Consider the following 25,181-nt stretch of genomic DNA (forward strand, 5'->3'; position numbering starts at 1 on the left):
CAGCTACAAGAGGGCAGAGGCTTTAATAAAACTCAAACGAAATACTATCTGAGAGTTTATATTCCTGCAGATTATATAACTTGTATATATTAAACTGCATTACATAAACAAAACTGGTAATCCTGGACAAATCAAAAATTTTGCATTACGCCCTATATCATATTTCAATCGCGATACATATATTCGCGTCAAGTAAAAACCGTATACATCTAACATTCAACGCCATTACAAATTATGCTTTAATTCTAAACAAGAAAAAAAACTGGCTGGAAAAAGTGAATCCAATCAAAGTTAAGTAGAATTTATAAAATTCCTAAGGTCACAAGAATGGCTAGGAACTGTTTCTAAGGCTTTATCAATGACGCAAATGCAGAATCATAAAAATTGAAATCAATAATCTAAATCTTGGTAAAATATAATAAAGTACACTTCTTAATTCACCTGTCCTTATTCAGACACATATTTCTATATCCTACAAGCTTATGATCTAGGAATGGGACAAAACAGAAGAAATTTTTACTGAGATTCGCAGTAACTTAACACATGGTAAAGAAAAAATATATCATTATCAATAAATCCAAGAAATACTACACAAATGTACCCTGTACCTTTAATCATCGTCCTCGTCCTCCGACACATACTTCTTGACCACCCGCTTTGGTCTGCCTCTTTTCCTCTTTTCTTTTGGTTCCTTCTCCTTCTTCCTTTTCGGTGGTGGTTCAGACTCTGACTCCTCCTTTTCTGATTCAGACTCGTTCGCTTCGATCTTTTGACGAGCGTTCGAAAATACCGATTGCAGGACGATGCTGTCTTCATAGATAATCGACGCTTCTTCGTTAAAGATTTGTGCGTTCTGACAAAGCAAGATGAAGTCCCGTTCGAGGTCGTCGATGTCGGAATACTAGAATGAAGATAATATTAAGTAAATAGACTCAAACTACAAAATTCTCACCTTCCCGTCTTCAATATAGTTCATAATCTTGTTAATATCAATGGGCTTTTTAATTATTGAGTAATAATCGGGATATTCCTTTCGACCTGGTAGTTTCATGAACTGCTCACTCAATAAACGTTCATCTCTAAAAATATAAAATATATTCTAATTTCGTAAAAACAGAAGAACAATCATTACCTGTCTGTATAGTTAACGACGATACTCATCAGTTTCTTCATTTTCTTCTTGATCCTCGCCTCACTAGTACTCGATGGAGTTTTGCGTTTCCTCTTTGCTGGCGCTTCATCTTCATCCGAATCATCCCGCTTTTTCTTCTTCCTACCACGCTTCTTTTTCACTTTTTCCTCTTCTTCATCCTCATCGTCATAATCTCCGTCTTCATCAATCGCCTTCAGCCACTCCTTCTCAGTCAAACTGTCCGCATAGTCCACTTCTTTTCTTTGCCTGGTACCTCTGCCCAGTATAACGTCAGTCTCGTCAAAGTTCCAGGTCTCTACCTCATCGTCATCCTACAAGCACATTTCCTTTTAATAAGAACTTGACGGACCGCGATCTGGGGACTGACCTTGACCAACCAATCCGGCAATTCCTCCTCCTGGATCAACCTATTGAGTATTCCTATCTTGGCGTCCTCAATCTTTCTTTCAGCGTCCATTTTCTGAAACAGCTGGAATTCGTCTTCATTCCTAGCCACCATCTGGTTGACCGTTTCATCATCTGGAACTTCGTTCTCCTCCTACAACAGATTCGAACATTCCTAATTCCTAATTCAATCCGGAAGTTCATCACCTCATCCTCAGTTCCGTCACTGTGCAAAATGGCATGCAAAAACTGCTGCCTCTCAGATCCAGTTGATTTTTGATCGAACATGCCCGCTTGAATAACTTTTTCGTCCATAGTAAGCTTGTACCGAGCCGCCGCCAAAATTCTCTCCTCCACCGAATTGACAGTCATCAAACGCAGCACCCTAACCTCGTTCTGTTGCCCGATACGATGTGCGCGATCTTGCGCCTGCAAATCCTGATGGGGGTTCCAATCAGAATCGAATATAACAACGGTGTCGGCACTTTGCAGATTCAGTCCGAGACCTCCGGCCCTCGTGGAGAGCAAGAATAAAAAGTATTCGCTTCCTTTGTCATTAAATTTCTTTAGAAGATCTCCACGGTCTTCGGCCTTCACCATACCATCCAACCGCAAGTATTTAAAGCCGCGCCAACTCAAATAGTCCTCCATGATGGTCATAAGTTGAGTCATTTGACAGAAAAGCAACACACGGTGATTTGTGGCCTTCAGTTTAGGCAAAATACGGTCCAGTAGTTCAAATTTACCGGAAGCTCTATAATAACATTAGGTTTTATAAGGTGAAATGATTTTTTTTGAGTAGATGACATTTTAATTTGTCTTTTATGAATGGAGATAAAACAAAACACAATTTGTACAAAATGTCGCGCATTAGAGAGATACTGGTGTTAAAATTTAGTTTTCGAAATTGATATATCTTTCCCTTATCTATGGCTCCAACAATTTTTGATATATTGATTTGGAGGTTTTTCGAGATGGTTTTTCACACAATATGCAGAGGGCGCTAGTTACACCCCATAATCCCGATATTTCGAGCCAGAAATAGTATGGTCCCGGTATTTTTTTTTTAAAGATTATTTAAAAATAAATAAATTCATATAAAATGATGGCCAAGTATAATTTAAAAAATGGTACGCCGATGGTTTATCGCATTTTTGTTAATAAATTTAGATATTATTCAATTGATACCTGAAAGTATCGGGCCCAGTCATAATACCACCAGGCATGCCCACATGTTCGCAGTACTTCTCCTCAATATTTTGATACATGAAGGGGTGATTACACAGTTTCCTTAATTGAACTATTGTGTTCATTAGGGCCTTAGCTCCACCTAAAATATTGGGCAACTTCAATTTCCTCTCAAACTTCATTTAAACTCACCTTTGCCCCTACCGCTGCTTCCTCTTTCAGACCCGTCAGTCAACAGTACACCCTTGCTCTGCATGTGCCTAAAAAAAGTATAAGTTAGCATTACTAATAACAATTTGGCAAAGCATATTGCTTACTGGTATAACACCTTCTGCAATCCTGACATATCACACTTGATTATATACTCGACTTTGTCGGGTAGCTGAGACTCCACCTCTTTCTTCAATCGCCTTAACAGGAACGGCCTAAGTACTTTATGCAGACGACGTATAATCAAAATAGTCTCTTCCTCATTCAGTTCAACCTAAAACAATGAAAATTTAACATTTGCAGTTCAGTCGTTTTTTTACCATCACCTTTTCTCCGGTAGTGGCGAATGGGGCATTGAACCATTGCTCAAATGTTGAACAACTCTTGAAAATTGAAGGTAACAAAAAGTTCAGCAGTGCCCATAGTTCAGGCAGTTTATTTTGAAGAGGCGTGCCCGTCAACAAAAGCCTGTGTGGCGCCAAATAATGAGTATTCAACACTTGGGTCAACTTGCAATGATGGTTCTTCATTCTGTGTCCCTCGTCTATGATCATGTACTTGAAGGGTATTTTTGAAAGCACACTCTTATCCTTGATAATATACTCGTAAGTGGTGAGCACAACATTAAACTTAGCAGACCGCATTTGACTTTGAAGGGTTCTTCTGGCACCTGGCGAACCCTTGTATGATATAATTACCACAGATGGTGCCCATTTCTCAAACTCCAGCATCCAGTTTGATATAGTCGACAATGGAACAATAATCAAGAATGGGCCATTCACCTTCTTTTTTTCCATTAAATACGTAATTAAGGCAATAGTCTGGATGGTTTTGCCCAAGCCCATCTCATCGGCCAAAATACCATTCAAATTGTTATTGTAAAGGGACACAAGCCACTCCAATCCTGAAACGTAAGTACCAGAAATTATGAATTTAGGTGCGTGTTGTTTTCTAACCTTTAATTTGATATTCTTTCAGCTGTCCATTGACCAAAATAGATGCCTGCTCTGTAATCATTTCATGAACTGTATGGGCAATACTGTAATAAGTTTGTTCTTCAAGAGCATTTCTCTGATACTCATCATCTTCTGACTTAGCTTTCTTAATAATAGCTTTTGCTTCGTCTTCTTCCACCTCTTTCTGTTCATCACTTTTTTCATCATCTGTGGAAGAACCTCACCATTAAAATAACAATACAGTCAAAAGTGCACACACAACATTGACCTTCATCATCGGTATCCACCATTTCCCAACCAGGATGCTGTTGCAGCCATTCTTGGGCCTGCCTGAAAGTAGGTGCCTGCTCCCCTTTTAATTTTTTCCCAGTGGCCGCCTCCATTACCACAACCTATCAAAAAGTAACCTCAAAAATTGGTCAATAGCATTTAGCGCAAACAAAAACTGATAACCTGTTTTGCTCTTGAGACCATGATAAAGAAATATAAAGTCTATTAAAAAAATGCAAACCTTTCGATCAGGCTCCTGCATTCTTTGTTGCCTTTTCTTCCTTCTCTCTTCCTCTTTCTTCTTGCGTGTCTGTTCTTCTTTATGCTGCTTCACCATCTCAGTCAAACTAGCAATGTATTCATCAGTCTGTGACAAAAGGAATGCCAGACGTTTGTCTTTCTTTTGATCAATCAATTTTCTATAACCTTCTTCGTCTTCTGCCATCAATCTTCTCATACGCTCTTTCTCTATGCGTTCTTGCTCCTTTTTCTGTTCCCGTTCCGCATTAGCGTGATAATTAATGATTGCTTTATTAATTTTAGAAAGCTTCCCTTGAGCTGTTTTGTGAAACTCTTTGAAATCTTTTGTGTGCTGTAGCACACAGTTAAGAAATTCTTGATTTTTCTGTCTGCGTTTGCGCTCAGCCTCCAGTTTTTGCTGTTTCTCAAGTTTCTCTGTCGCTCTAGCCTCGCGAAGACCTATAATTTGGAAAGGTATGAAAAAGGTGAATTGATGAAAATTATAATTACCCTGGCGTTTGGTTCTTTTATAAGCCTTAATATTAACAGCAGTTTCCAGCGTTGTGTCTCTTCTGATACAACTCAGAATCTCACTCCTGAGTTGCCTTTGAAAGTTGAGGCATCTCAACGCACGGAGCTCAATTTGAGCCCTCAATCTTAACTTCTCGCACATGTCAGAGGGTAAATTGCTAACGACCTCGATCCTTGCTGCAATCCTAGCAGCAACCCGATTCTCCCTCTCTTGCAGTAAAATAATGGGATCAATCCCACACGGCTTAGGCATCGTAGTCACTCGATTTTGTTTACCCTGCTGTTGGGGAACAAGCTGATTGTTTCCAGTTCTTTGTGTTTCCTGAGATCCCCCAGTTGCTCCTGCTAGTCCCGGTTTTACTCCACCTGCAGCTGGAGCGGCTGCCTGATCGGCATTAGGATCGTTGGATAATTCACCTGTTGGTGTACTTCCTGATTGTGGATATGGCGTATATAAAGGGCTACCATCTGGTTTTTTGCCCTAAAGAGAATGGTGTCAATATGATTGCAATTTTGATTTAGACAAATAGATACCTGCAATGCCATCATGACTGAATGAGGAACAGGTTGATTCCTAGCTAAACACCTGTAGGCCATGATCTGGTTTCTCAATATATTCATCTGAATGGGAGTCAAAGCTGAGTTGGCCTGAGCTTGAGCTGTACGGGCTCTAAGAGCTAAGAGTTGGGAATATCTTTGGTCATCTTGCATGCCCTAAAAAGAATAATTATTACTGGAGACAAAGTTAATCTAAAAAACAAATGACCTTCTCTTCCATGGTATCAATAGCTTTTTGCAAGGCAGTTATATTTTCTGCTGATGGACCTGCTCTGGGAGGAACACCTTGGGTCCCAGGAGAAACAGGATTCTTTAAAATAAAAACTTTATTTCAAACATGACATAAAAAATTTTGAATTCAAACATGCAACTTGCTAACTTTTATATATACAAATTAGTGAAAAGTAAAATAAAAATTAAAAAATGGCTACACACTTACTGGTCTGGAATGCATGGGATGTCCTTGGTAAGCTCCTTGTGGTGGCATACTATGTGGAGGAGCTCCAGGATGTGATATTCCTGAATGCTGTTGTGGATGCAATGGAGCAGTCGGATGACCTTGTGTAGGTATAGGAGCTCCCTGAGATGGATGATGGCTTTGAGGTGGGAGTGGATGTTGACTGCCTGGATGAGGAGGATGGGGTTGAGGTGGATGTTGAGGATGGGAAGGAGGTCCATTTTGCATGTGCGGACTACCAGGAGGACCTTGACTGTGACTTTGAGGTGGATGTATATACGCTGGGCCACCTATCAACAACAAGAGTTTCAAGATTAGTCAAAACCAAATAAATGGATGGATTAATCACTACGGTAAAAATTGTGATAATAGTGCGCATGATTATAATGCAAGTAAATAATTTTCATGATTTCATTTTACAACTACGAAGAATCCCAAATTAGGCTTATGAGGTGGAAGTAGGAGTGCGGAAGAAGCTACGCCAATTGAAATTATTGTTATTATAATTAAAAGATTTATTCCAATATTATGCGGGGAAAATGAAAACATTATGCACAGTTGGTACTATAAAAAACATGTATAACAAAAATGAATACAGGTTGATGCAAATGACAAATTAAGACTGAAAAATAAAACTTTTAGTATTCTAAAAATCTAATAAACAAAGCAGAACAATTCAGGCACAAAAATATATAAAGAAAATGTGTCAAGTTCTTTTATATAATTTTTTAAAATTTGCTTCTATTTTAATTTTGGTAGTTCTTTTTAGCTGAAAAAGTTCATTACCTAATAGACACATGGAACAATATCTTAACATTCTAATTCTAACCTAAAATATGAATAAAAGATCTTAAAACATAAAAAGTTGAATTGTAACATCATTTCCTTTTTGGAAAGAAAAAAAAAATGCAGTTTTTGAATTTTTTTACTCAAAAATTTTCAGCAAACTTAAAACTTATTAAACTTAATGAAACTTAAAGACTTCCAAAATCCCAAATGATTCCAGCATTGTTTTGTTTATGAGAAAATTTATATATGTTTCATCAAAAGGCCTACTAATACATACAATACGTAATAACGTAAAATATAAAATATAAAATTTTGTTCACTTGTACAATGTTCTGAAAGAACTCCAAGCAGTATATTGTTTTACCCACTAATAATTTTTTAGTGCGTTTTTAAATTTGGTTTTGTTTTTATGGATCTGTAAGATCACTTCTACATATTGATACATTTACCTGTTATAATATTAAAGTAAACTACTATCACCGATCATCTATTCACAACTAAAATACCAAAATTGTCAAAAGTGGCTACGCATCATTAAATTATTGCAACGGTATTTTGCAGATTTAATGACTTCGCATGATTGCGGCGAATTTGTGACAGTATTTTGTAAAGTGGTGAACTCCTTCAAAAAAAATGTCAGAATGCTCACCTGGATGCCCTTGAGGGTAACCACCGGGTGGGGCATTTTGGGATCCTCCAGGCTGTGGACTCATTAGATGTCCTCCAGGATGGCCAGCCTGATGTTCAGGTGCATTTGAAGGTCCATGCATGGGATAACCCCCAGGATATGGTTGATGATTTATTGGAGCATTGGAACCACCTCCTGAATAAGGAATGCTTGAAGAACCAGTTGGAGGTTGTTGTGGAGGAGTTTGATAGGGACTTTGAGGAGCGGGAGATGGCGGAGCTGGACTGTGGGATGTCGGGGGTCCCATAGGGCTCGGCGCCTGGGGCGGCGGCATAGGACTGTTTTGAGGTGATGGACTAGCCATCCTGATGAAGTATTCTAAAAGCAGATCAAACAAAAAAAAAACAATTTTTGTGTCAAGTTATCAAAAGAAATTCGAATATATTTCGTAAAGCGTCACGCAAATCTAAGAAAAATATTTCTTCTTCAAATGAACAAGCCCATTTTCTGATAGGTTTTGTTTGATCTCCCCTCTTTGATCTCAACGATTTACTCCCTAACTGCCACTAATCTGGAGATACCACCCACGAGCAGTTTTAGTCTTTTTCAACCATATTTCTGAAAATAAAATGTAAAAATAACTTACAATAAGATAAAAATTGAATCCACTATGTTAGATGCTCGGTTAAACCTTTAAACAGCACAAAATCATAGAACTAATTATTGGAGAGATACATGAACACAAACATAGAACCACAGAACACATTTCTTCTTCTTAAATTCTAATAAAAAATGGTAGGAAACTCCACTAGAATCAATGGTTCACTGCAATAGTTCAAAAGGAAATTTTGACCACATTTTGTAGAACAGTGTCTTACCGAACAAAGAGGCTTTGCTACGAACACCGAAATTTACAAAATTTTAACTATGGGTCTACCTGTTATCAAAATGACGTGTGGGGGTTAGTTAAACCATAAATATACAAAATTATTATGTAACATTACCAACTTGTCTATTAAACTTTAAGCTTCAATGTAATGTTACGAACATGGACTATAAAGCATTCCCAACATTTTATTCTCAACACACGTTTAAAAACTATAAAGCAAAAAAAAGTTGACCCAAAATTTCAATTCAAAGCGCACTACTCTTTGAAAGTGCAACACAAAAAACTGGGAGGACCCCTTACTAGTCTCGATGACAAAGTGGTGTCAAAACAACTGGAAAAAGATGAGGTACAGACCAGGGTTGCTGAACAATTACAAAGGGTCTATGAAGACGTACAGTACTACACTCCCCAGGAAAATACATTTTTTAACAGGTTTTTTTCCAGCAATAGGAAAGCGGCTCCCAAAGGCTTGTACATTTATGGAGCAGTAGGTGGTGGTAAAACAATGTTGATGGACATGTTTTATGAAAGTTGCAACTTAGATAAAAAACTGAGGGTGCACTTTAATGAATTTATGATAGAAGTCCATAAAAAAATGCATCTTTTAAAGCAAGATGTTGTTCAGGACTTTTCTGATAGGAAAGCAAAACCATTTGACCCCATCCCTCCTGTTGCAGCATTATTAATTCAAAATGCCTGGTTGATTTGCTTTGATGAATTTCAAGTTACTGATGTTGCAGATGCTATGATATTAAAAAGGTTATTTACAGAACTGTTTAATAATGGGGCTGTAGTTGTTGCAACTAGCAACCGGGCCCCCGAAGATTTATATAAAAATGGATTACAGAGGTCAAACTTTATTCCTTTCATAAAAGTGCTTCAGAATCATTGCAATGTGATAAATTTAGATTCAGGCATAGATTACAGACAAAAAGTCCAAGGATCCAGAACTAATTTTTTTGTGAAGGGGGATTATAAACTTGATCCTTTAGAAAAGATTTTTAAAGTGCTAATTTCAAAGGAAAATGACATAATAAGGAGTAGAACATTCAATATTATGGGACGAGATGTTCCTTTCCGAAAGGTTTGTGGAGGAGTACTAGACAGTTCATTTGCAGAATTATGTGAACGACCTTTAGGTGCTAATGACTATCTTCACCTTGCTCAATTTTTTCATACAATTATCATTAGGGACGTTCCTCAAATAAATTTGCTACGTATGAGATCCGAGGGTAGAAGGTTTATAACTTTAATTGATGCCCTGTATGACCATAGAATTAAAATTCTTATGTCAGCTGATGTTCCCATTAAACAGATATTTACTGCTGATAGAAGCTTAGAATCTGGAATCAGTGATGAGCACCGAATGCTGATGGATGACTTAAAGATAACTGAGAATGATTTGACAGCAAATGTTTTTACTGGGGAGGAGGAGATTTTTGCCTTCGATAGAACTCTATCTAGATTAACAGAAATGCAAAGCGACAGTTACTGGAAAAATTACAAAAAAAGATAGATGTTACAAAAGTACTTAATTTATTGTTGTTTTATTTTTAAACATGTTATTAATTTATTTGAAATAAATGAGATTCTAGAAGATATGCAAAATGAATATTTTTTATTTGGTTACATATAGGCATTTAGCTGGAAGATAGTTCTCTGAAAAAATTTACTTAGAAAGTTTACTAATTTGCAATTTTACTGGTCATTAATATAAAGTGCTGTTACATAGTACTCAACATACATCTGATTATCATCTGAATTTATAACAAGTTGAAGCCCTAGAAGACCAGACTCTCCAGTTGAAATTGCAACCTTACTAGCATAGTGCATCACTTTTAAAATGTGCCTGATATTAGAAAAGGCATACACTGATTCTATCTTTTCCTTACACTGGAATAGAGTAACAGATTCTGAGTGTTTTGAAATATTGACTTCAGATTCACCCTAAAAAAATACGTTGCTTCAAATTCTAAACATAGATAGGAACAATATTAAAATTTTTGTATTGAATTACTAACTGAACTTACTGACAAACTGCTAGTTTTTAAAATAAAATTTGGAGGCTGTGGATTGAAGGTAATTTTAACTTCCTCTGCCGAGTTATCTAGCCTTTGAAGCAATTCCAGCAAGATATTAGCATTAATGACAATTTTATTTAAATCACATTCCTCGGCTAAACTTGGATTTTCAAAATCATCACAGTTCATTGTTCGTATCTCACAACCAACAGTGATATTTTCCTCACCATGATATAAACTAAAAGCATATATTAACTAATAAACAAAATCAAAAAACAAACAAACAAATTGAAAAAAGACTTGCACTAAGCATAAAGGAGATCCAGGTGATTTATAGCTGAGTTTAAGACTCGAATTTCCATCGTCTCCAAATATGTTTAAAATTTCAGTAAGTGTTTTTAAATTGATTTTAAACAAGCATTCTTCATTTTTATCAATATGATACATTGAAAACATATTGCATGGAATATAAGCGGACGTTTCGATACACTTCATTTCTTCAACTGTAATTTTTAAACCTTCCTTCATGGGCCGTACAATAGCAAACTAAAATATGTATATTACTCATGACGCCTTGTCTTGTTAACCTCTTACATCTTTAATAGTAATTGATTTTAAAACATTGTATATTACTTTTACAGTTGTTAATTCTGCACAAAATAACATTTTCAGCTTTTATAATTACATTATTCTTACTGCCACTACTACCCGGTCCACATTGAGTTGAGGTTAGATGGATGGTTAATGTTTAATCGTTTTAACCATTCGACATCGACCACAGAACACCTGCGTTACTAGTTAAATATTATGTGATTCTGTCTTCGATCACAATTTTATACCATTCATTTGATCGATGCTTCCGAGCATCACAAGTTAATCAATTAAGTAGGCTTGAATTTGTTAAAGTAGGTAAACATTTTTTGTTTATTTTAACCACGTATGTATATAAAAAAAATGCAATTCGCGAGAAGATATGAGGTTAATAACAACCCATTCAAATGTAGGATTTAAAAATTTTATATTCATTTACTAATTCTGAGAGACGACGTCCCAAACCACATTACAAAAAATATATGACAATGACCACGTATTTCTCCGCCAAAACTAAGCCCTTCGTATATCACAATAATTAACGAGAGCAGGCGCGAACTTCAAACATGCGTGATAAATATTTAAAACCACTGGCGGGAATGCCCCACTTCGCGTACCAAAATAATCACAACGTTCATGCACAGCCGAGCCAGTAATGTTCCCCACAAGCGCTACTATTTTATTTAATACGTTGTGCGTAGTTTTCCGAAAACCTATTGAATAATAGTTTGGCATTTCCGAATGAAAAATGATTTTCTTCGTCTAATCACCGCGAAAAACGCGAATCAATCAATCGAAACTGTTTATTTCGCTTTTTTAAAAATTATCGCGATGGAAAAAAGTGCGTTAAATGAGGTATCAATTACAAAAGTTGCCGTTAAAAATGAAGACTTAGGCGACGATATAAAAGTGAGTATACCTACCCATTATTTTACTGATTATGCTTTGTCAAATTGTTAATTATTTAATGGAGCAATGCGAAAGCTTTTTGTTATTTCGCTAGGGTTCACATTACGTTGTTTAAACCGAAACGGACTTTGTTGATCCTTAAATTGTTGTAATCGAACTTGCGGCTTGTAATAAAAAGTAAAAGCGAACGCGGCATCCTAACTTGGATGTGTAACCTGAGTAGGTAAAATGATACACTGTATCAAGTAACAGATGGCGTGCAAACGATATCTATCAGCAGACGTTGTAAGTACAGGATATTTTATACACTTCATCTCGCTATTTTAAACTCCTCAAAAATCGCAAACATATTCAAATTTTAATTTTGGTATCTTTTCATAATTTGGTTCTTGAATATTTATGGTTTTTGTAGTGTCAATAATAAACCAAAAGTTTTACCTGTTTAATTTTTTTTTTTGGTCTAATTCCTCAAGTTTAACAACATACAGGCTGTGGCAAAATGTGAAATAGTAAAGTACTATTTCTAGAGAAATGCAGTATCAATGTATTTATATTTTAAAGTAGATACCTGCATAATTTTTTACTTCTTCACAACGGTGTAGGAATTTGATTGAATTATTCAAAAATTTTAATTTAAAAAATTACTCTTCACCATATTGTCCCCACTTTTGTCGATAATTTTGTTATTGTTGCAGAATTTCTAGAGACTTCCTTAACCCACGAAAGAGTTTATTTTTTTGTAGTCTGAAAATGAGTTTAAAAATGAAATAAAAATTATGAACGAATTCTGTGGCTCCTTTCTTTACAATTGGCATCAACTGGAGGAATAATGGAATACTTTTTAAAATTACTTAGAAATAGCTCTTATCTCTCAATTAACCTATTGCTATGGCATTGTTGGACGGTGATTCAACTTTAAACAAAGGACAATTCGTAGAAAATTTTGATTGCTAACATTCGACGTTATCCAATAAAGCGAATGTAAATTTATCTGACTGTTGGTAGTTGGTAATCGTGGAATAAAAATTTTTACATCAAGCGAAATCCACACGGAAAATCTTATAGAAATATTGGAATACGGTCTTGCATATACACAAAAAAAATCGGTGAGTTCAATGATTCTTGTTTACCCATCAAAATAATTTAATTAATTTACCTACTTTTGATGAAAAATATATCGTATCTTTAAAAAAATTGTATAAAATATTATAGGTATCGTTACAAAATTCGTATAAATTTTTTACCTATTTAGGTATATCTGTCTACTTGGCTTTAAATACCACTAAAAATTTATACAAAACTTATGTAAAGCATCATTTGTATCATTTTGTTGGATTCTGTTAATTTTGTATTGTCGCTTAAATATACATATTTTTTGATCTCTTTTTATTCGAGGCATCCGAAAATGTGCAGATAATCAATACAAATATTCCTGTGAAAGCTTGTGATATCCACCAAACAGGAATATGCTAGAAAAGAATGGAAAACTTATTTTGTTTCGATAAACACAACAGTAATTTGTAATAAAAGCGCAGGGTTCAAAATTTTCACGAAATATATTTATTCTTCAATTCAACAAAAAAACGAAGGTTGCACTAAAATTGCGTTTCTCTATGCGACGATTGAAGTTGAGTGCCTATTAGAACTTAACAACAAAAAATGGATTTTTTTAAAATTTAAATTAAGGTATACGACTATCGCTGCTAACAGTATATTATGCAACAAGTTTTGTAAACCACATTTTAGTCACGAGTTTGCTTAGGCACCAGAGCGGATGTTTAATAAATGATTCGCTGAATAAGTTTTATAAATGTGTACTATACTAAATTACGATTGAAAAAATGAAATTAAAATTTGCTTACAACTGACAAACTTCAAAATTCCATCAATGTTTTAAATGTCTTCCGGAGACCTCCTATTTCCTCTCCGTAGTTCAGTGCATAATTCGGTATTTTAGAAAAGAATGTAGAAAAGAAACATAAAAGAGAACCATTATGGAAATTTCATTTACTATATTATTTTATAAATAATAATTTCCATTCGCGCAGAAAACCGGGAATCCGGTCCCTATACAGGGCATCGATTTCGTTGCATAGAAAGTTCGGCAATACTTTCATCATTTTAACAAAACTAACGCAAAATTAAAAGGGAGCGTCGGTGGTACGCCGGTGTTGGATCGCACATAGCGCTTAATTACCGCTGGAAATATTTGTAAACGAACACTCGATAAAGGATAAAGACTCCGTTTACGACGCCATGCCGTGCATCCTTTAACTCCGGTATCGGGTTACCACCTATATTCCACAGTATATCGTATAGACACGGCAACGGATTAGTTTACTCGCGGTCCTACTCTGCATTTTTCATTAGCGGACTTTGTAAATGTTAAATGGTATTATTATTCCATGTTCTCTGTTACGAGATTTACTCTTTACCCTCCCACCACCACCCAAACTAAAGACACCCCCAAAAGTCCGAACCGCCACTGACCTTTTTACGAGAAGGTACCCTAAATCAAAAGTGAACTAGTTCATATCATCAGAATTTTTTGATTTATGGTATTCTGACAAAAGCAGCTTTGGTAGGGTACCCGAAACCAATGTTAGCTTTGGAATTTATGATGAAAAACAAATTAATTGCTGTGGAATAATTGAGGATGCAAGACGGCGTAATACAACTCAATGAGGAAAATAGTATATTAACAAATCATTTTTGATAGACATTTAAGTAAGTCTTTACAAATTACCTTTACTACAAGTAAAAACGTTCATAATTCATAGACAGCTTTTAATTTACTTAAAAGTTCGTTTAGAAAATGGCACGATTTTAAAATTAGCTGAAATAAAGACAATAATTCTTAATAATGATTTAAAGGAAAGGGAAGAAATAATCTTTTTTCTATTACCCGTTCGAATATCTTGTAGAATATTGATAACAATAGGTTCGATCTAAAATTTGAGATTTGTCTCCATTTTCATATATAATAGCTTAACCTGAAATAATTTCTGGAAAACACTCGGTTATTTATCGAAATTAAAAAATGTATTTTCTAAAAATTGACATTATTCAAAAATTATAATTTTTACGTCTCATTTAAGAGTTATCAGATTTCTAAACAAATTACAACGTTCCCTGGCCAATATTCTGGTCACCGCAAGAGTTACATCTACAACTCATTTGAAAATAAAGAGATTATATCTGTTTTTGCGCAAAACTAACCATGCCAAGGCAAGAAAAAAAAAACGAAAGCCCTAATTATCGATTTTTTTGCAATAAAACATTAAATTGTCTTTCAAATTTAATTAGACAATCATTAATTCTTTGTGCTGACAAGCTGACATTTTTCGTCATTGTTTTACTAATAAAGTTGTTCTTGAAAATATATGGTTAACCCATATTTTTTGAAATAAGGCACGGGCGATCCATAGCTGAGCACTTTATTTTACTAATATTATCAATCAGCGATTATAAAGGGACTTATTAAAAACCTTATTATTATTCTACAAATATGTGTTATTGTTATTAAAATGTATTTTTTGAGGGTTGTATGTACACCGTGTGCCAAATAAAACGATCCACTATACGATCTGGAAACCCATACGAGATACGAAAAAAAGTTTGGTACAAAAGTTTCCTGCATTCTCCTAAAGATCTAAAATACTACAATTTTGTCGATACAGGGTATCCGAAAAGTATCCAGGTATTGCAACCAAAATTTAACCACAAACCTAGAAGACGATGCACTACTCCATCAGTTAGACAGATGCGCCTCAACTTATACAGGGTGTCAAAAGCAAACATAAATGTCAGAGTGTGTTTAAACTTAATGTGTCAAAAAAAAAAGATTGTGCTGTCATAGCCAAGTACATTTTTAAATATTTCGATATTTCTTTGTTGTTTTGATGCCAGATGAAACGAGCATTTTAAGAGGAACGTTTTTTACTAAACTTTATCAATGGAATTTAGTTTTTAGTTCACTTTTTGTTTTATGGATTTATTTATTCAAATTTCTTCCCTTGTTTAGTTAGCCTATAAACTTTAATTATTTAATTTGTAAGTGCAAGTGTGTAGCATAGAGACAACTTTTTTCAAAATTTCCACGTATTAATGGGCACACTGTATTCTTAGCAGTAGGTTTTATTCGAATATCTATTGCTATTTAAAAAATAACTAATATTGCCAACAATAATGTGGGCAGCTTTAAATTCAACAAGAATTTATACGGGTGTTATCTTAAACCTCGAATGTCTCAAACATTTAAATATAAGATAAATTACGGACTTAAATTCTTTTTTGTCCTAAAATTGATATCTGAATAAAAATATAGTGTGTTCCTATGGGTTTCCAGAACGTATCGTGGATCATTTTATTTGGCACACGGTGTACACAACTATCTTTGTTTAATTTCGTTTCTGTGCCTAATTTTTTCTTTTCAGAAAATTGTTGCTTGTGATTAACACATCCGTCATTTTTCATATTATTTTCATGTTTCAATTCGCAATTTAGAGATTCATTTCCGTGTTTTTTGTTATTTTTAGTTGCTATTGCAATTTCGAAAATCAATTAACGCTAGGTTAAATACCCCACACTTGAAATTCATGACTTTAAATAATTTCGACGTCGTCCACCGTATTGTTCAATAAGCAACACCAATGGAAAACATAAAATCCGATTATCGAATAAAACATAAAAAATGTAAACATCACGTAATTTTTTTCAGCAAGTTGATTTATTTCAACAATTCTTGATTTCTTGTTGTCTGTAGTGTGAAATGGAGTGACAAAATTTTGACTAGTATTCTTTTCTAGGAGTTCGCGAAAACTGCGATGAACGAATTTTTGGGATGGTATGGGTACGATAACCCCAGGGACGACTCTAAAGGTAGACGAAAGTGCAGGTCAAATTCCGCGAGCAACGATTCAGAAGTGGAATCATTGAAATTTACCGGTAAGAAAACTTCTTTGCGATCCACACTCGAGATAAGAACAACAACACATTCAAAGTGTCATTTATTAGTTACAAAATTACCCCTGTTATAATAAATGAAATGTACAATCTGTTAAACAGAGTAAGTATTTTTCAATGTAGGCTTAATGGCAGGTGTGCCGCCGGGAATGATTTACACACACCCATACTGTAAATATGACTAGCACGTATTTACACAGTAACGTTTCTTGGAAAATATTAAAGAGTGGATCATTTTCTGAGAATCTGCTTATTGGTTTGTGACGCGTATAATATATGGGGTGCTTCGAAGAGGGAAACGCTTCGCTTCGTAGAATTGAAAGCAGTGGTTAATTTAAAACATACGAATATTCACAGTGATATTTAAATAGTACATTAGTTGTTCTTGTAAGCAACATTTGTTATAAACGCATTTTTTTTTCATTTTTCCCTATAAATTTAAATTAGTTTTATTTCGTGAAACCCTTTTCACTTTCACATAATTAGAAGGCAAAATAATATTTTGCTTGTCGTTCGTTAGACGGGGTGTGATTACCAATAAATGTTTCAATTACATCCCAAAACATTAATCAATATTGTGTTACTCATTAAAATAAAAGATCTCGAGTTACCGGAACGAGCTGAATTTAAAAGCTCAGCGTTTTTAGGGGATTGTAACAACAACGAATAAATATAATAATAAAGCGGCAGTTTTGTTTTTGGCATTACAATTTACGGTCGTTGCAGGTTCGCTTATTTCAGTATGGTTCTGAAATATATTTGTAGTCATTTAGTACAAAAATAATTATAAAATATATACTAGCTGAATTTGCTATATTTTAAATACTTATTAAACAAAAAAAAAGAATGTTGCAACTTTAACTACACTAGTTGCGGTAATTTTTTTTAAATATTTGTTATAGAAACAACAAAGATATTATAAATGATGTCGCTTTGATAAAAGAGATGAAATGAAAGAGAAGAAAATGAACAGGAAAACAGAAATAGTATTGCTAACTGTTAGGATTAGGCTGGAACTAAAAGAAGTGTCATATGATTCTAATAGATAGACTTGTGATAAGACTTACCTTACTTATACACCACTTACCGTTATTATTCCGTTGTTATTTTATTTTCTTATTCGCAAAGTTCTAAATGTGTTATTTAATAGTTTCTTTGGTACGTGAATTAATATTATTTTATTATTTTTATTTCTTTACTCGTTTTCAAATTATCCGATGGTTATATTTTGTCTGTTTTTGTTAACGATTTTCAGCCATTTTTTGCTATTTAGTCTGTAAATATTTTTTTTAGATTATGATTTGCATTCTATTGTCTACTTTTTTTGGTACTCCAGCCATTTCAGTTTATTAACACTTACTTTTTCATACGATTTTATATCCAAAAATGTCGGGAGTCTTCGTAACACTAATATTTTAGTCAGCACGGATTAGGCGTTTTAGATGCTAATTCGAAATATATCACAAGTCCTTACAAAACTAACCAATACCACATTTATTCAAAAGAATCGACATCTGTCTATTGGAAAACTAAGCACCAATTCTTCAATGGAGTTCTGAAGTTTTGTTTTTTAAATTTATTCGATTTTTTAATATTTATTGTCCTGACCTCGTTATTTGGCACTGAGTACTAAAATTTTTGCGATATTTTAGTTTTGACAGTAGTCAGTCCTGACTTTCATTGGCTTGCTACAGCTAGTCGTGATCTGGTCTATCCATCGAATCGGACATTATATGTCCAAAATATTTTAGTTATTTTAGTCGGATTTGACCGGAAAGCCTGTTGGTAATACTAACTTCATTTATAATGGAGACCTGTGTACGGCGTTCAGTCCATGGCATACGCAGAATACGTCTATAATAATACATCTCGGTAGTATCCATCTTCTTACGTTCCGTCTGTCTGAGAGTCCACGATTCGCAGCCAAACGTCAATATTGGGGTACCAGACAGTTGACTAGCCGGTTTTTGAAGTCTGCCGGTCTTTCCAGATCTTGATCAGTCTTCGAACAGCTACCTTTGCCATATTGCACTTACTTCGCTTCTTCTTCCGATTTGCCTGTATTTGTCAATAGTGTTCCCAGGTATACGTATGACTTAACGACTTCAAAGCGGTCAATGTGACATATTTGGATGGTTGTTATGTTTCCTATCAATTATCATGATTTGGTTGTCCTTGGCTAATGTTTATTTTATTAAATCATTCCCTTGTTGGTTGGTAACATTAACCAATTCAATTATCTTTTTCTTTTCTTTATTTCTTTTTGGTTGAGTGACACCTTGGAAGAAGGCTTTATTATTAGTATTACCTTGTACTGTTCTTCTACAAGAAAATTTCCGCCATTGTTATTTCAGACTTGTTTTCGATTTGTAATCTGTTTTTCCAGTTTCCGTTTATTTTTCAGAAGGTTGCGGTTGGTGCGGCAAATCGGTCGACGAAGCTACCGGTTTAACATCCGCCACCGCCATCTTTTGCTCTGAACTTTGTTTCTCGCAATCGAGGAGGGCGAATTTCAAAAGAAACAAGACCTGCGACTGGTGCAAACACGTACGTCGGACCATTTCGTATGTCGACTTTCAGGTGAGCCTCTATAAGTGAATGGTTTTAGAGCAATTGGATTTTAACCATTTTTTTCGCAGGACGGTGCTTCCCAACTTCAATTTTGTTCCGATAAATGCTTGAACCAGTACAAAATGCATATATTCTGCAGGGAAACCAGGGCGCATTTGGAACTTCACCCACATCTCCTTGACCGCGAACAGTCGTCCACCGGAACCCTCATCACACCGGATCTTTGGTTTAGGAATTGCAAGTCGCCTCCTGACAGAATCGATCTGCCTATATCACCAGGTAGCCCGATCAATCGAGAATTTTTGGGTGATAAAAATACTAACAAAATACCGCAGCAGCATCATGTTAATAATTTTTTTTTAAGTAAAAATAAAGTTACTGAAGCAATCTCTATCGTCTCTAAAGAGAGCATCCAAACGATCGCAAAATGAGCTTTGGTGTGATATGCAATATTAATTTGATCAAATTTAATTCATCGAAAAACAATAGAAGACCGCTCCAATCCCGCATTTCTTGGTTATTGGGGTGATGAGGTGAGCGTCTATTTTTTTAGCATATTTTTCTTTCTCTCTCTTTAAACCTGTAGTAGGGAATATTTGAGCTCAACAGAAAGATTTAACTAGTTAGTATAGGTAGAGGGAGAGAGTATAAAAACAGAGATAGGGATGAGGGAGATAGAGAGAAATTTGATACAATGGAGAGAGATGTATTTAAAAACAGAGGATTATTCCAAGACTTGAAAAAAAGGGAGCATAGTGATCATTGTCCAAAATCTAGATCAAAAATATACTGAACTAGTAAACGGATAGAAGGTGCCATAACAGAAATTTCTGAAATTTTCTAAAATACTTTATTAATTATTTATCGAACTTATATGAAGAAGAACTGAAGAAACCAACAGGATTATTGGCGAAACGTCAGCAAGTTTCATTCATTATCAACAACAAGAAGATGTGTAAATAAAATTATTTATTTATATTTACTATATGACGTTAATGATATTTGGCACTACATTTGTTTGTTTGTATCAAACACTTTCCTAAATTATTTGACCTACGTTAAATAGTAACTCACGCAAAAACGTTTATAATTTATACAAAAGCATTTAATACAAATGCTTGTACTTGAAGTTCGCTTCGCAATAAGAATCTTGCTCCCCAAATTGTAGATCTCAATGAACGTTAAACCTATATAATTATTAACTGTTAAAACTGTTTAATTATACCAATTTTAAGGTATTCTAGAAAACATCCGGTTATTTTTTCGAGATTTAAATATGGGTTTCCTAAGATCGAACATTATTCGAGAGTTGTATTTTTTGCGTCCTACTTGAGAGTTACTCTTGTTGAATCAATTGCAACGTTCCCTGGGCAAGGTAGCAAGAAGTAAATCTATAAATTTTTTGAAACACTCAACCCGCACTCCCGTTGACGTATGATAGTGAAGTAATAGTACGCAAAGTTTCGGTTTTGCCGTAAAAGTTATAATATGGTACTCGGCACGTTGTACGTCGTGTACGAATTAAAATTAATTTGATTATAATTGAGAAGACTGTACGTACTGCTGAAACTAGCGACAACCCCCGATGTTTGGCACCTTAGAAGTGTTTGCAGGAACTTGGACAGTTCCGCACTGTGCTAAGGAAGAAAACGAATAATTAGCTAAAGAAAACCTAAAACCCTAATTAATCATAACCAAAAGTATTGCAATAAAGCATTAAATCACACACCACCCGATACTTTTTTACAAAAATGTGTTTTGGTAATGGTCGAAGAAAAAATATAGTACGTAGTACTTCTTCAATCAATCGTTTATTAAGTATTCGCTCAATTTTATATCATAATGATGATTTCAGGGGCTCCTTTTAGCTCAGAACTAAGCACTTTCTTCTCTTTTCCAAAGGAACCTCATCGGACTCGTACAAACATCCGTCGACACTACCTCTGATCTCGGTTGCGCATCCTGCCAAATTAATGCCAAACGAACCAAAAAAGAACCACCATCGCACGGCGAAATGCAAAAAATCGAGGAAACGTTACTCCTCGACGGTCACTTCTGCGGTTTTGACCAACGACGCGCCTCAAGATCTCAGGGTCAGACACACGCCACCGTTGGACGTTCTCGAGGAATCGTCATCAAAATCGCTTTCAGCCGAAGTAAATTGCGAATCGCCGCAGTTGAAAGTGTCCCTTTCTAGTTCGCCGATCCCACCGAAATCGGAAGATCCGATAAAGAGTATTTTGGGAAACCTTTTGCCGCCGCAAACCGTATTCGTACCTTATCCCGTGATACTACCGTTGCCCATACCCATACCGATTCCGATACCGATTCCGAAAGTGGTGAAAATCGACGACAAGAACTTGGTCGTGCTCCAAGACGGTTCTAGTCAAACTGGTGCGGATGCTGCGAAGAAATGTTTGCGAAAAAGAAAGCGACCGACCGATCTTAAAAAAAGGGTTTTCGTCCGAAACAAAAAGATTATCGTCAACTCCAGGAAGTAGTGCGACGTTTTCATCTCGTTTTCGTATCGTTGTCCCTGTCTAGGAGAAACGCGAGCGTCGATTAGCTGATTTATATTTTTTGGATAACGGATCTGTGGTAAGGAACACGATTATGAAAAGCTAGGGGACAGTGCGGGGAGTTGAGTACTGTCTCGTTATTCTTTCATTACATAAGATCGCAAGCTTTGGCCAATTTGTTAGTACTTTCCATTCCAGTGCCAATGACCTTTGGAATTTGATCACTTAATCGAGTTGAATGAATAGTTGTTATTTTGTGCCTACATAAAAGTAAACTTCAGTTAGATATTCAAATATTCATCATTATTACATTTAGAAAAAAATCTATGGAAATATTTAAGGAAAATTCTGTTGTCCCAGATGGTCCAAAAATATCAAAGTTGTATTTTTTTTAATGGAACTCCCTGTATATTATATTTTTTTTGCATCGTACGACTGAAACAAGTGTTCTATGACTTTTATGACAACGGGTAATTAGGTAATTACTATAAATATATATTTAAAGAATATTTACGAAGCTTGAAAAGTAATTTCTTATCCAAAGTATATCACCTGTAGTTTGATATTTTTCTTACATAAAAATTATATCAATACGGCCTTTTTCGAGTAAACATTCATTAGGACTAAACACTATCAATAATTTCAATGAAAAGCAGACAGAGCTGACAGACTAAACCAACATTATCTGACATTTCTAAATACCATAGGCAACTAGATGAAACAAATTTTACTTAGAAAACAGCAAAAGGCACCAAAAACCTCAAAAAGTTAGCTATGACACTTGACACTCATTTAAAGTTGTTATTAGATTAGGAGTCTTTATAATTGGGATAAAACATTTAAAAATCTGCTTATGTAGTTGAGAAATTCAAATTAGTTTACATTTTGTCAGAACTCAAATTATTTTGGAGAATCCAAAAATGCCTTCATAAAAAAATACAACTTAGAGAGTTTTAACACTTTTGGGACAACCTTTATTGTATGAAAGTAATTTTATAAAGGAACCATCCAAACACATCCCAAAAGTGAATAACCTCGTATAACTAAATATAATAATTTCACATTCACGTTTTTATTTGAAGTGATGAGATATGTTTTAAGCAATTTAGTTACGATCTCTGTGGGAAAGAGTGAATTCTGGGTATTCAAACCAGGGAGTGAACATAGTCACTTTAATGGTTTTTGTATGCGACCTTTCAAGACCTTAAATAATCTTCTCCCAAATTCGAGATATTGAAAAGAGTAAGACACACCAGTTGCGGTTAATTTATAGCGTTTATGTGTCATTCTTGCACAACTTCATTAGGAGAGGTCCTGAAAAATGTTTTACTCTCTTGTGGGAGTTTTGGGGAGTTGATCCGGGATGACATCATTTTAGGAACATCGACAAACTAGTTGGAACATTTCTTCGAATACGCGTTGAACTGAAAAACATTTTCTTGACTTCAAATTAACCTGTGTTTTTGAAGACAATGACGTTTTCTCTGTAGTGTAGTTCTTGTTTTAATTTTCTTTCCACTTAGCTAGGTTTGCGATTGTACCGGGAAGACCGTGCTCGATCACACTAGATTGAATATCCAACAAAAATCAATCGCACAAATGATGCTCGCGTTTTTTGTATGTTCTTAGACTCAGATATTTTTGTTTATTTCGTTTTCTTTTATTGCTCTGAGACTCAAATCGTGTAAAAGACTGATTGTATCTTATTACAGAACTTTATTTTGCAATGTGTATTTATATTTCCAGTATTAGAATAGTAAATATGAAATAAAATGAATAATATTAAAACTTATCTCTGCGCATTTTAATTTTCTAGGGCTCCAATTAAGTAAAATTATCCATAGTTTATAAATTTCAGTATTATACTTACATAAATGAATTATATCTATAATTTCTCAAATCTTAGTAACTATCGACGATTGCCGTGGTAAAAGATTTTTTCTACTCCCGTCTGTAAAATACCTAATTACCCACCGATCTAGCGTGCGGGAAACGTTACTTTACCACTTCAGATTCGTTTCCCATGAATCCGAGTCACTTCGGACATTTCCGGGATTTTACCGCGCGGGTTTGGGAGCAATCGAATGTTTTCGGAGATATTTCTCACGCTTTGAATTTTGACGTTTGTCAATTCTGACGGTCATAAGCTATTATCTTCATTCGGGACGGTCATGTCAGTGAATGTATTCGTATTGTTTTGCGAAAATGTACCCAAAAACTAACAGTCGTAGAAAAAGTATAGTATGCAACACGTTCGGTAAACTTTTTAACTCACTAGTTTATTAAAAACTCGCTCCGCTCGTTTCAAATAAACTTGTGAGTTAAATGACGTTTACTGCACTTGTTGCAGATATACTATTATGTATAATCTTTGCCGTGGTATGTGCGCACAAGGGTACGGCTATCCTATACATAATTGAGGTTAAAAAAAATTCGATCACCTGGGGAAATTGAAAGGTGCCGCTCTATAACGCTGTCAAAATTATTTCACAAAAATATTACTTGTACTTTTTGGATAAGAATAGCATGGATAACAATCCTCAAGGTAAGTACCTTGAACATTTTTTTTCTATATGGTTCATAAAAATAGCTGTAAACGTACGATTTTAAATGAATGGTAAACTTTCATCTTTCGACCAATCTGTTTCGACCTGCTTTGAACTACCTTTTGGTAAAAAATGTGCTTTCTGAGATTGAGAGGCAGTATAATAACGAGTGGATTGCTGTAGAATGTACAACAACGGAAAATACGACTGGAAAAGACTCCTACGCCTTAACTTAGATCAAGATTTCTAAGTTTTGTTTTTGTAGAATTGCCAGTGGGAATATCTATAAAAGAATTTTTGCTGTATCTAATACGTCAAATCGTTTTAAAGTAGCGAATTCAAAAATTATTAATGCTTAATGTTAGACACAATGATAAATTTGAAATATACCTAGAATTAACAAATCAAGTACAGGTGAATATCTTGTGAATATGTTTATTTATCATTTAAATTAAGATTTTGTCGTTAAATATATATTTTCTGTCATGAACCAGGACCTCTGCGCAGTGCCATCTAGCAGCAGACGTCCAACTTACTACATTTAAATCGATATAACGTTTTGAGAAACCTTCAACGGAGCTGTGATGTTCGGAAAATAACATATAACTATTAAATAATGTAGGGACCGTTAATACTGCAACACCGACCCTTCTCAGACAACATTTTCTTAAACGAAGAAATGATCTTCTGCGCATACCCCTAGATTTCACACACTAACCTCTACTTTCCTGCATTTTGTTTCTAAGCAGCGACTTCCACAAATTTAACTCACCTTTAATGAGATCTGGGAATATTTTGACAAAATA

The 25,181-nt window shown here is 34.9% G+C and overlaps 4 protein-coding genes across 6 annotated transcripts; 2 read left to right on the forward strand and 2 right to left on the reverse strand.

Annotated features, from left to right (window-relative positions):
• Positions 1-54: 54 nt before the first annotated feature.
• LOC132700481 (ATP-dependent helicase brm-like) lies at positions 55-8,118 on the reverse strand. The gene is made up of 18 exons (XM_060667832.1): positions 8,011-8,118; positions 7,386-7,742; positions 5,930-6,237; positions 5,699-5,800; positions 5,467-5,646; positions 4,912-5,413; positions 4,403-4,860; positions 4,160-4,283; positions 3,892-4,098; positions 3,262-3,839; positions 3,043-3,209; positions 2,918-2,985; positions 2,726-2,867; positions 1,745-2,291; positions 1,521-1,691; positions 1,133-1,464; positions 953-1,079; positions 55-901 (listed from the first exon to the last, which is right to left on the reverse strand). Exons 2-18 carry the CDS (start codon positions 7,726-7,728, stop codon positions 611-613), a joined length of 4,647 nt encoding a protein of 1,548 aa, XP_060523815.1. The 5' UTR covers positions 7,729-7,742; positions 8,011-8,118; the 3' UTR covers positions 55-610.
• Positions 6,167-23,568, forward strand: LOC132700482 (sine oculis-binding protein homolog B). Of its 3 annotated transcripts, none has more exons than XM_060667835.1 (5): positions 6,167-6,300; positions 16,583-16,721; positions 19,144-19,319; positions 19,379-19,589; positions 21,213-23,568. In XM_060667835.1, exons 1-5 carry the CDS (start codon positions 6,280-6,282, stop codon positions 21,809-21,811), a joined length of 1,146 nt encoding a protein of 381 aa, XP_060523818.1. In that variant the 5' UTR covers positions 6,167-6,279; the 3' UTR covers positions 21,812-23,568. The 3 variants fall into 3 exon arrangements, with proteins under 3 accessions (XP_060523818.1, XP_060523816.1, XP_060523817.1); XM_060667833.1 differs by lacking the exon at positions 6,167-6,300 and adding an exon at positions 11,481-11,774; XM_060667834.1 differs by lacking the exon at positions 6,167-6,300 and adding an exon at positions 11,904-12,059.
• On the forward strand, positions 8,506-9,861 carry LOC132700550 (putative ATPase N2B). Its single transcript, XM_060667940.1, has 2 exons — positions 8,506-8,644; positions 8,698-9,861. Exons 1-2 carry the CDS (start codon positions 8,562-8,564, stop codon positions 9,767-9,769), a joined length of 1,155 nt encoding a protein of 384 aa, XP_060523923.1. The 5' UTR covers positions 8,506-8,561; the 3' UTR covers positions 9,770-9,861.
• On the reverse strand, positions 9,801-11,040 carry LOC132700552 (cell cycle checkpoint protein RAD1). Its single transcript, XM_060667941.1, has 4 exons — positions 10,869-11,040; positions 10,579-10,820; positions 10,284-10,512; positions 9,801-10,200 (listed from the first exon to the last, which is right to left on the reverse strand). The coding sequence occupies exons 1-4, from the start codon at positions 10,938-10,940 to the stop codon at positions 9,952-9,954; spliced, it is 792 nt and encodes a 263-aa protein (XP_060523924.1). The 5' UTR covers positions 10,941-11,040; the 3' UTR covers positions 9,801-9,951.
• Positions 23,569-25,181: the final 1,613 nt, after the last annotated feature.

Source organism: Cylas formicarius, unplaced genomic scaffold, assembly GCF_029955315.1.
Source record: "Cylas formicarius isolate icCylForm1 unplaced genomic scaffold, icCylForm1.1 PGA_scaffold_4__25_contigs__length_36172078, whole genome shotgun sequence".
NCBI lineage: Eukaryota > Metazoa > Arthropoda > Insecta > Coleoptera > Brentidae > Cylas > Cylas formicarius.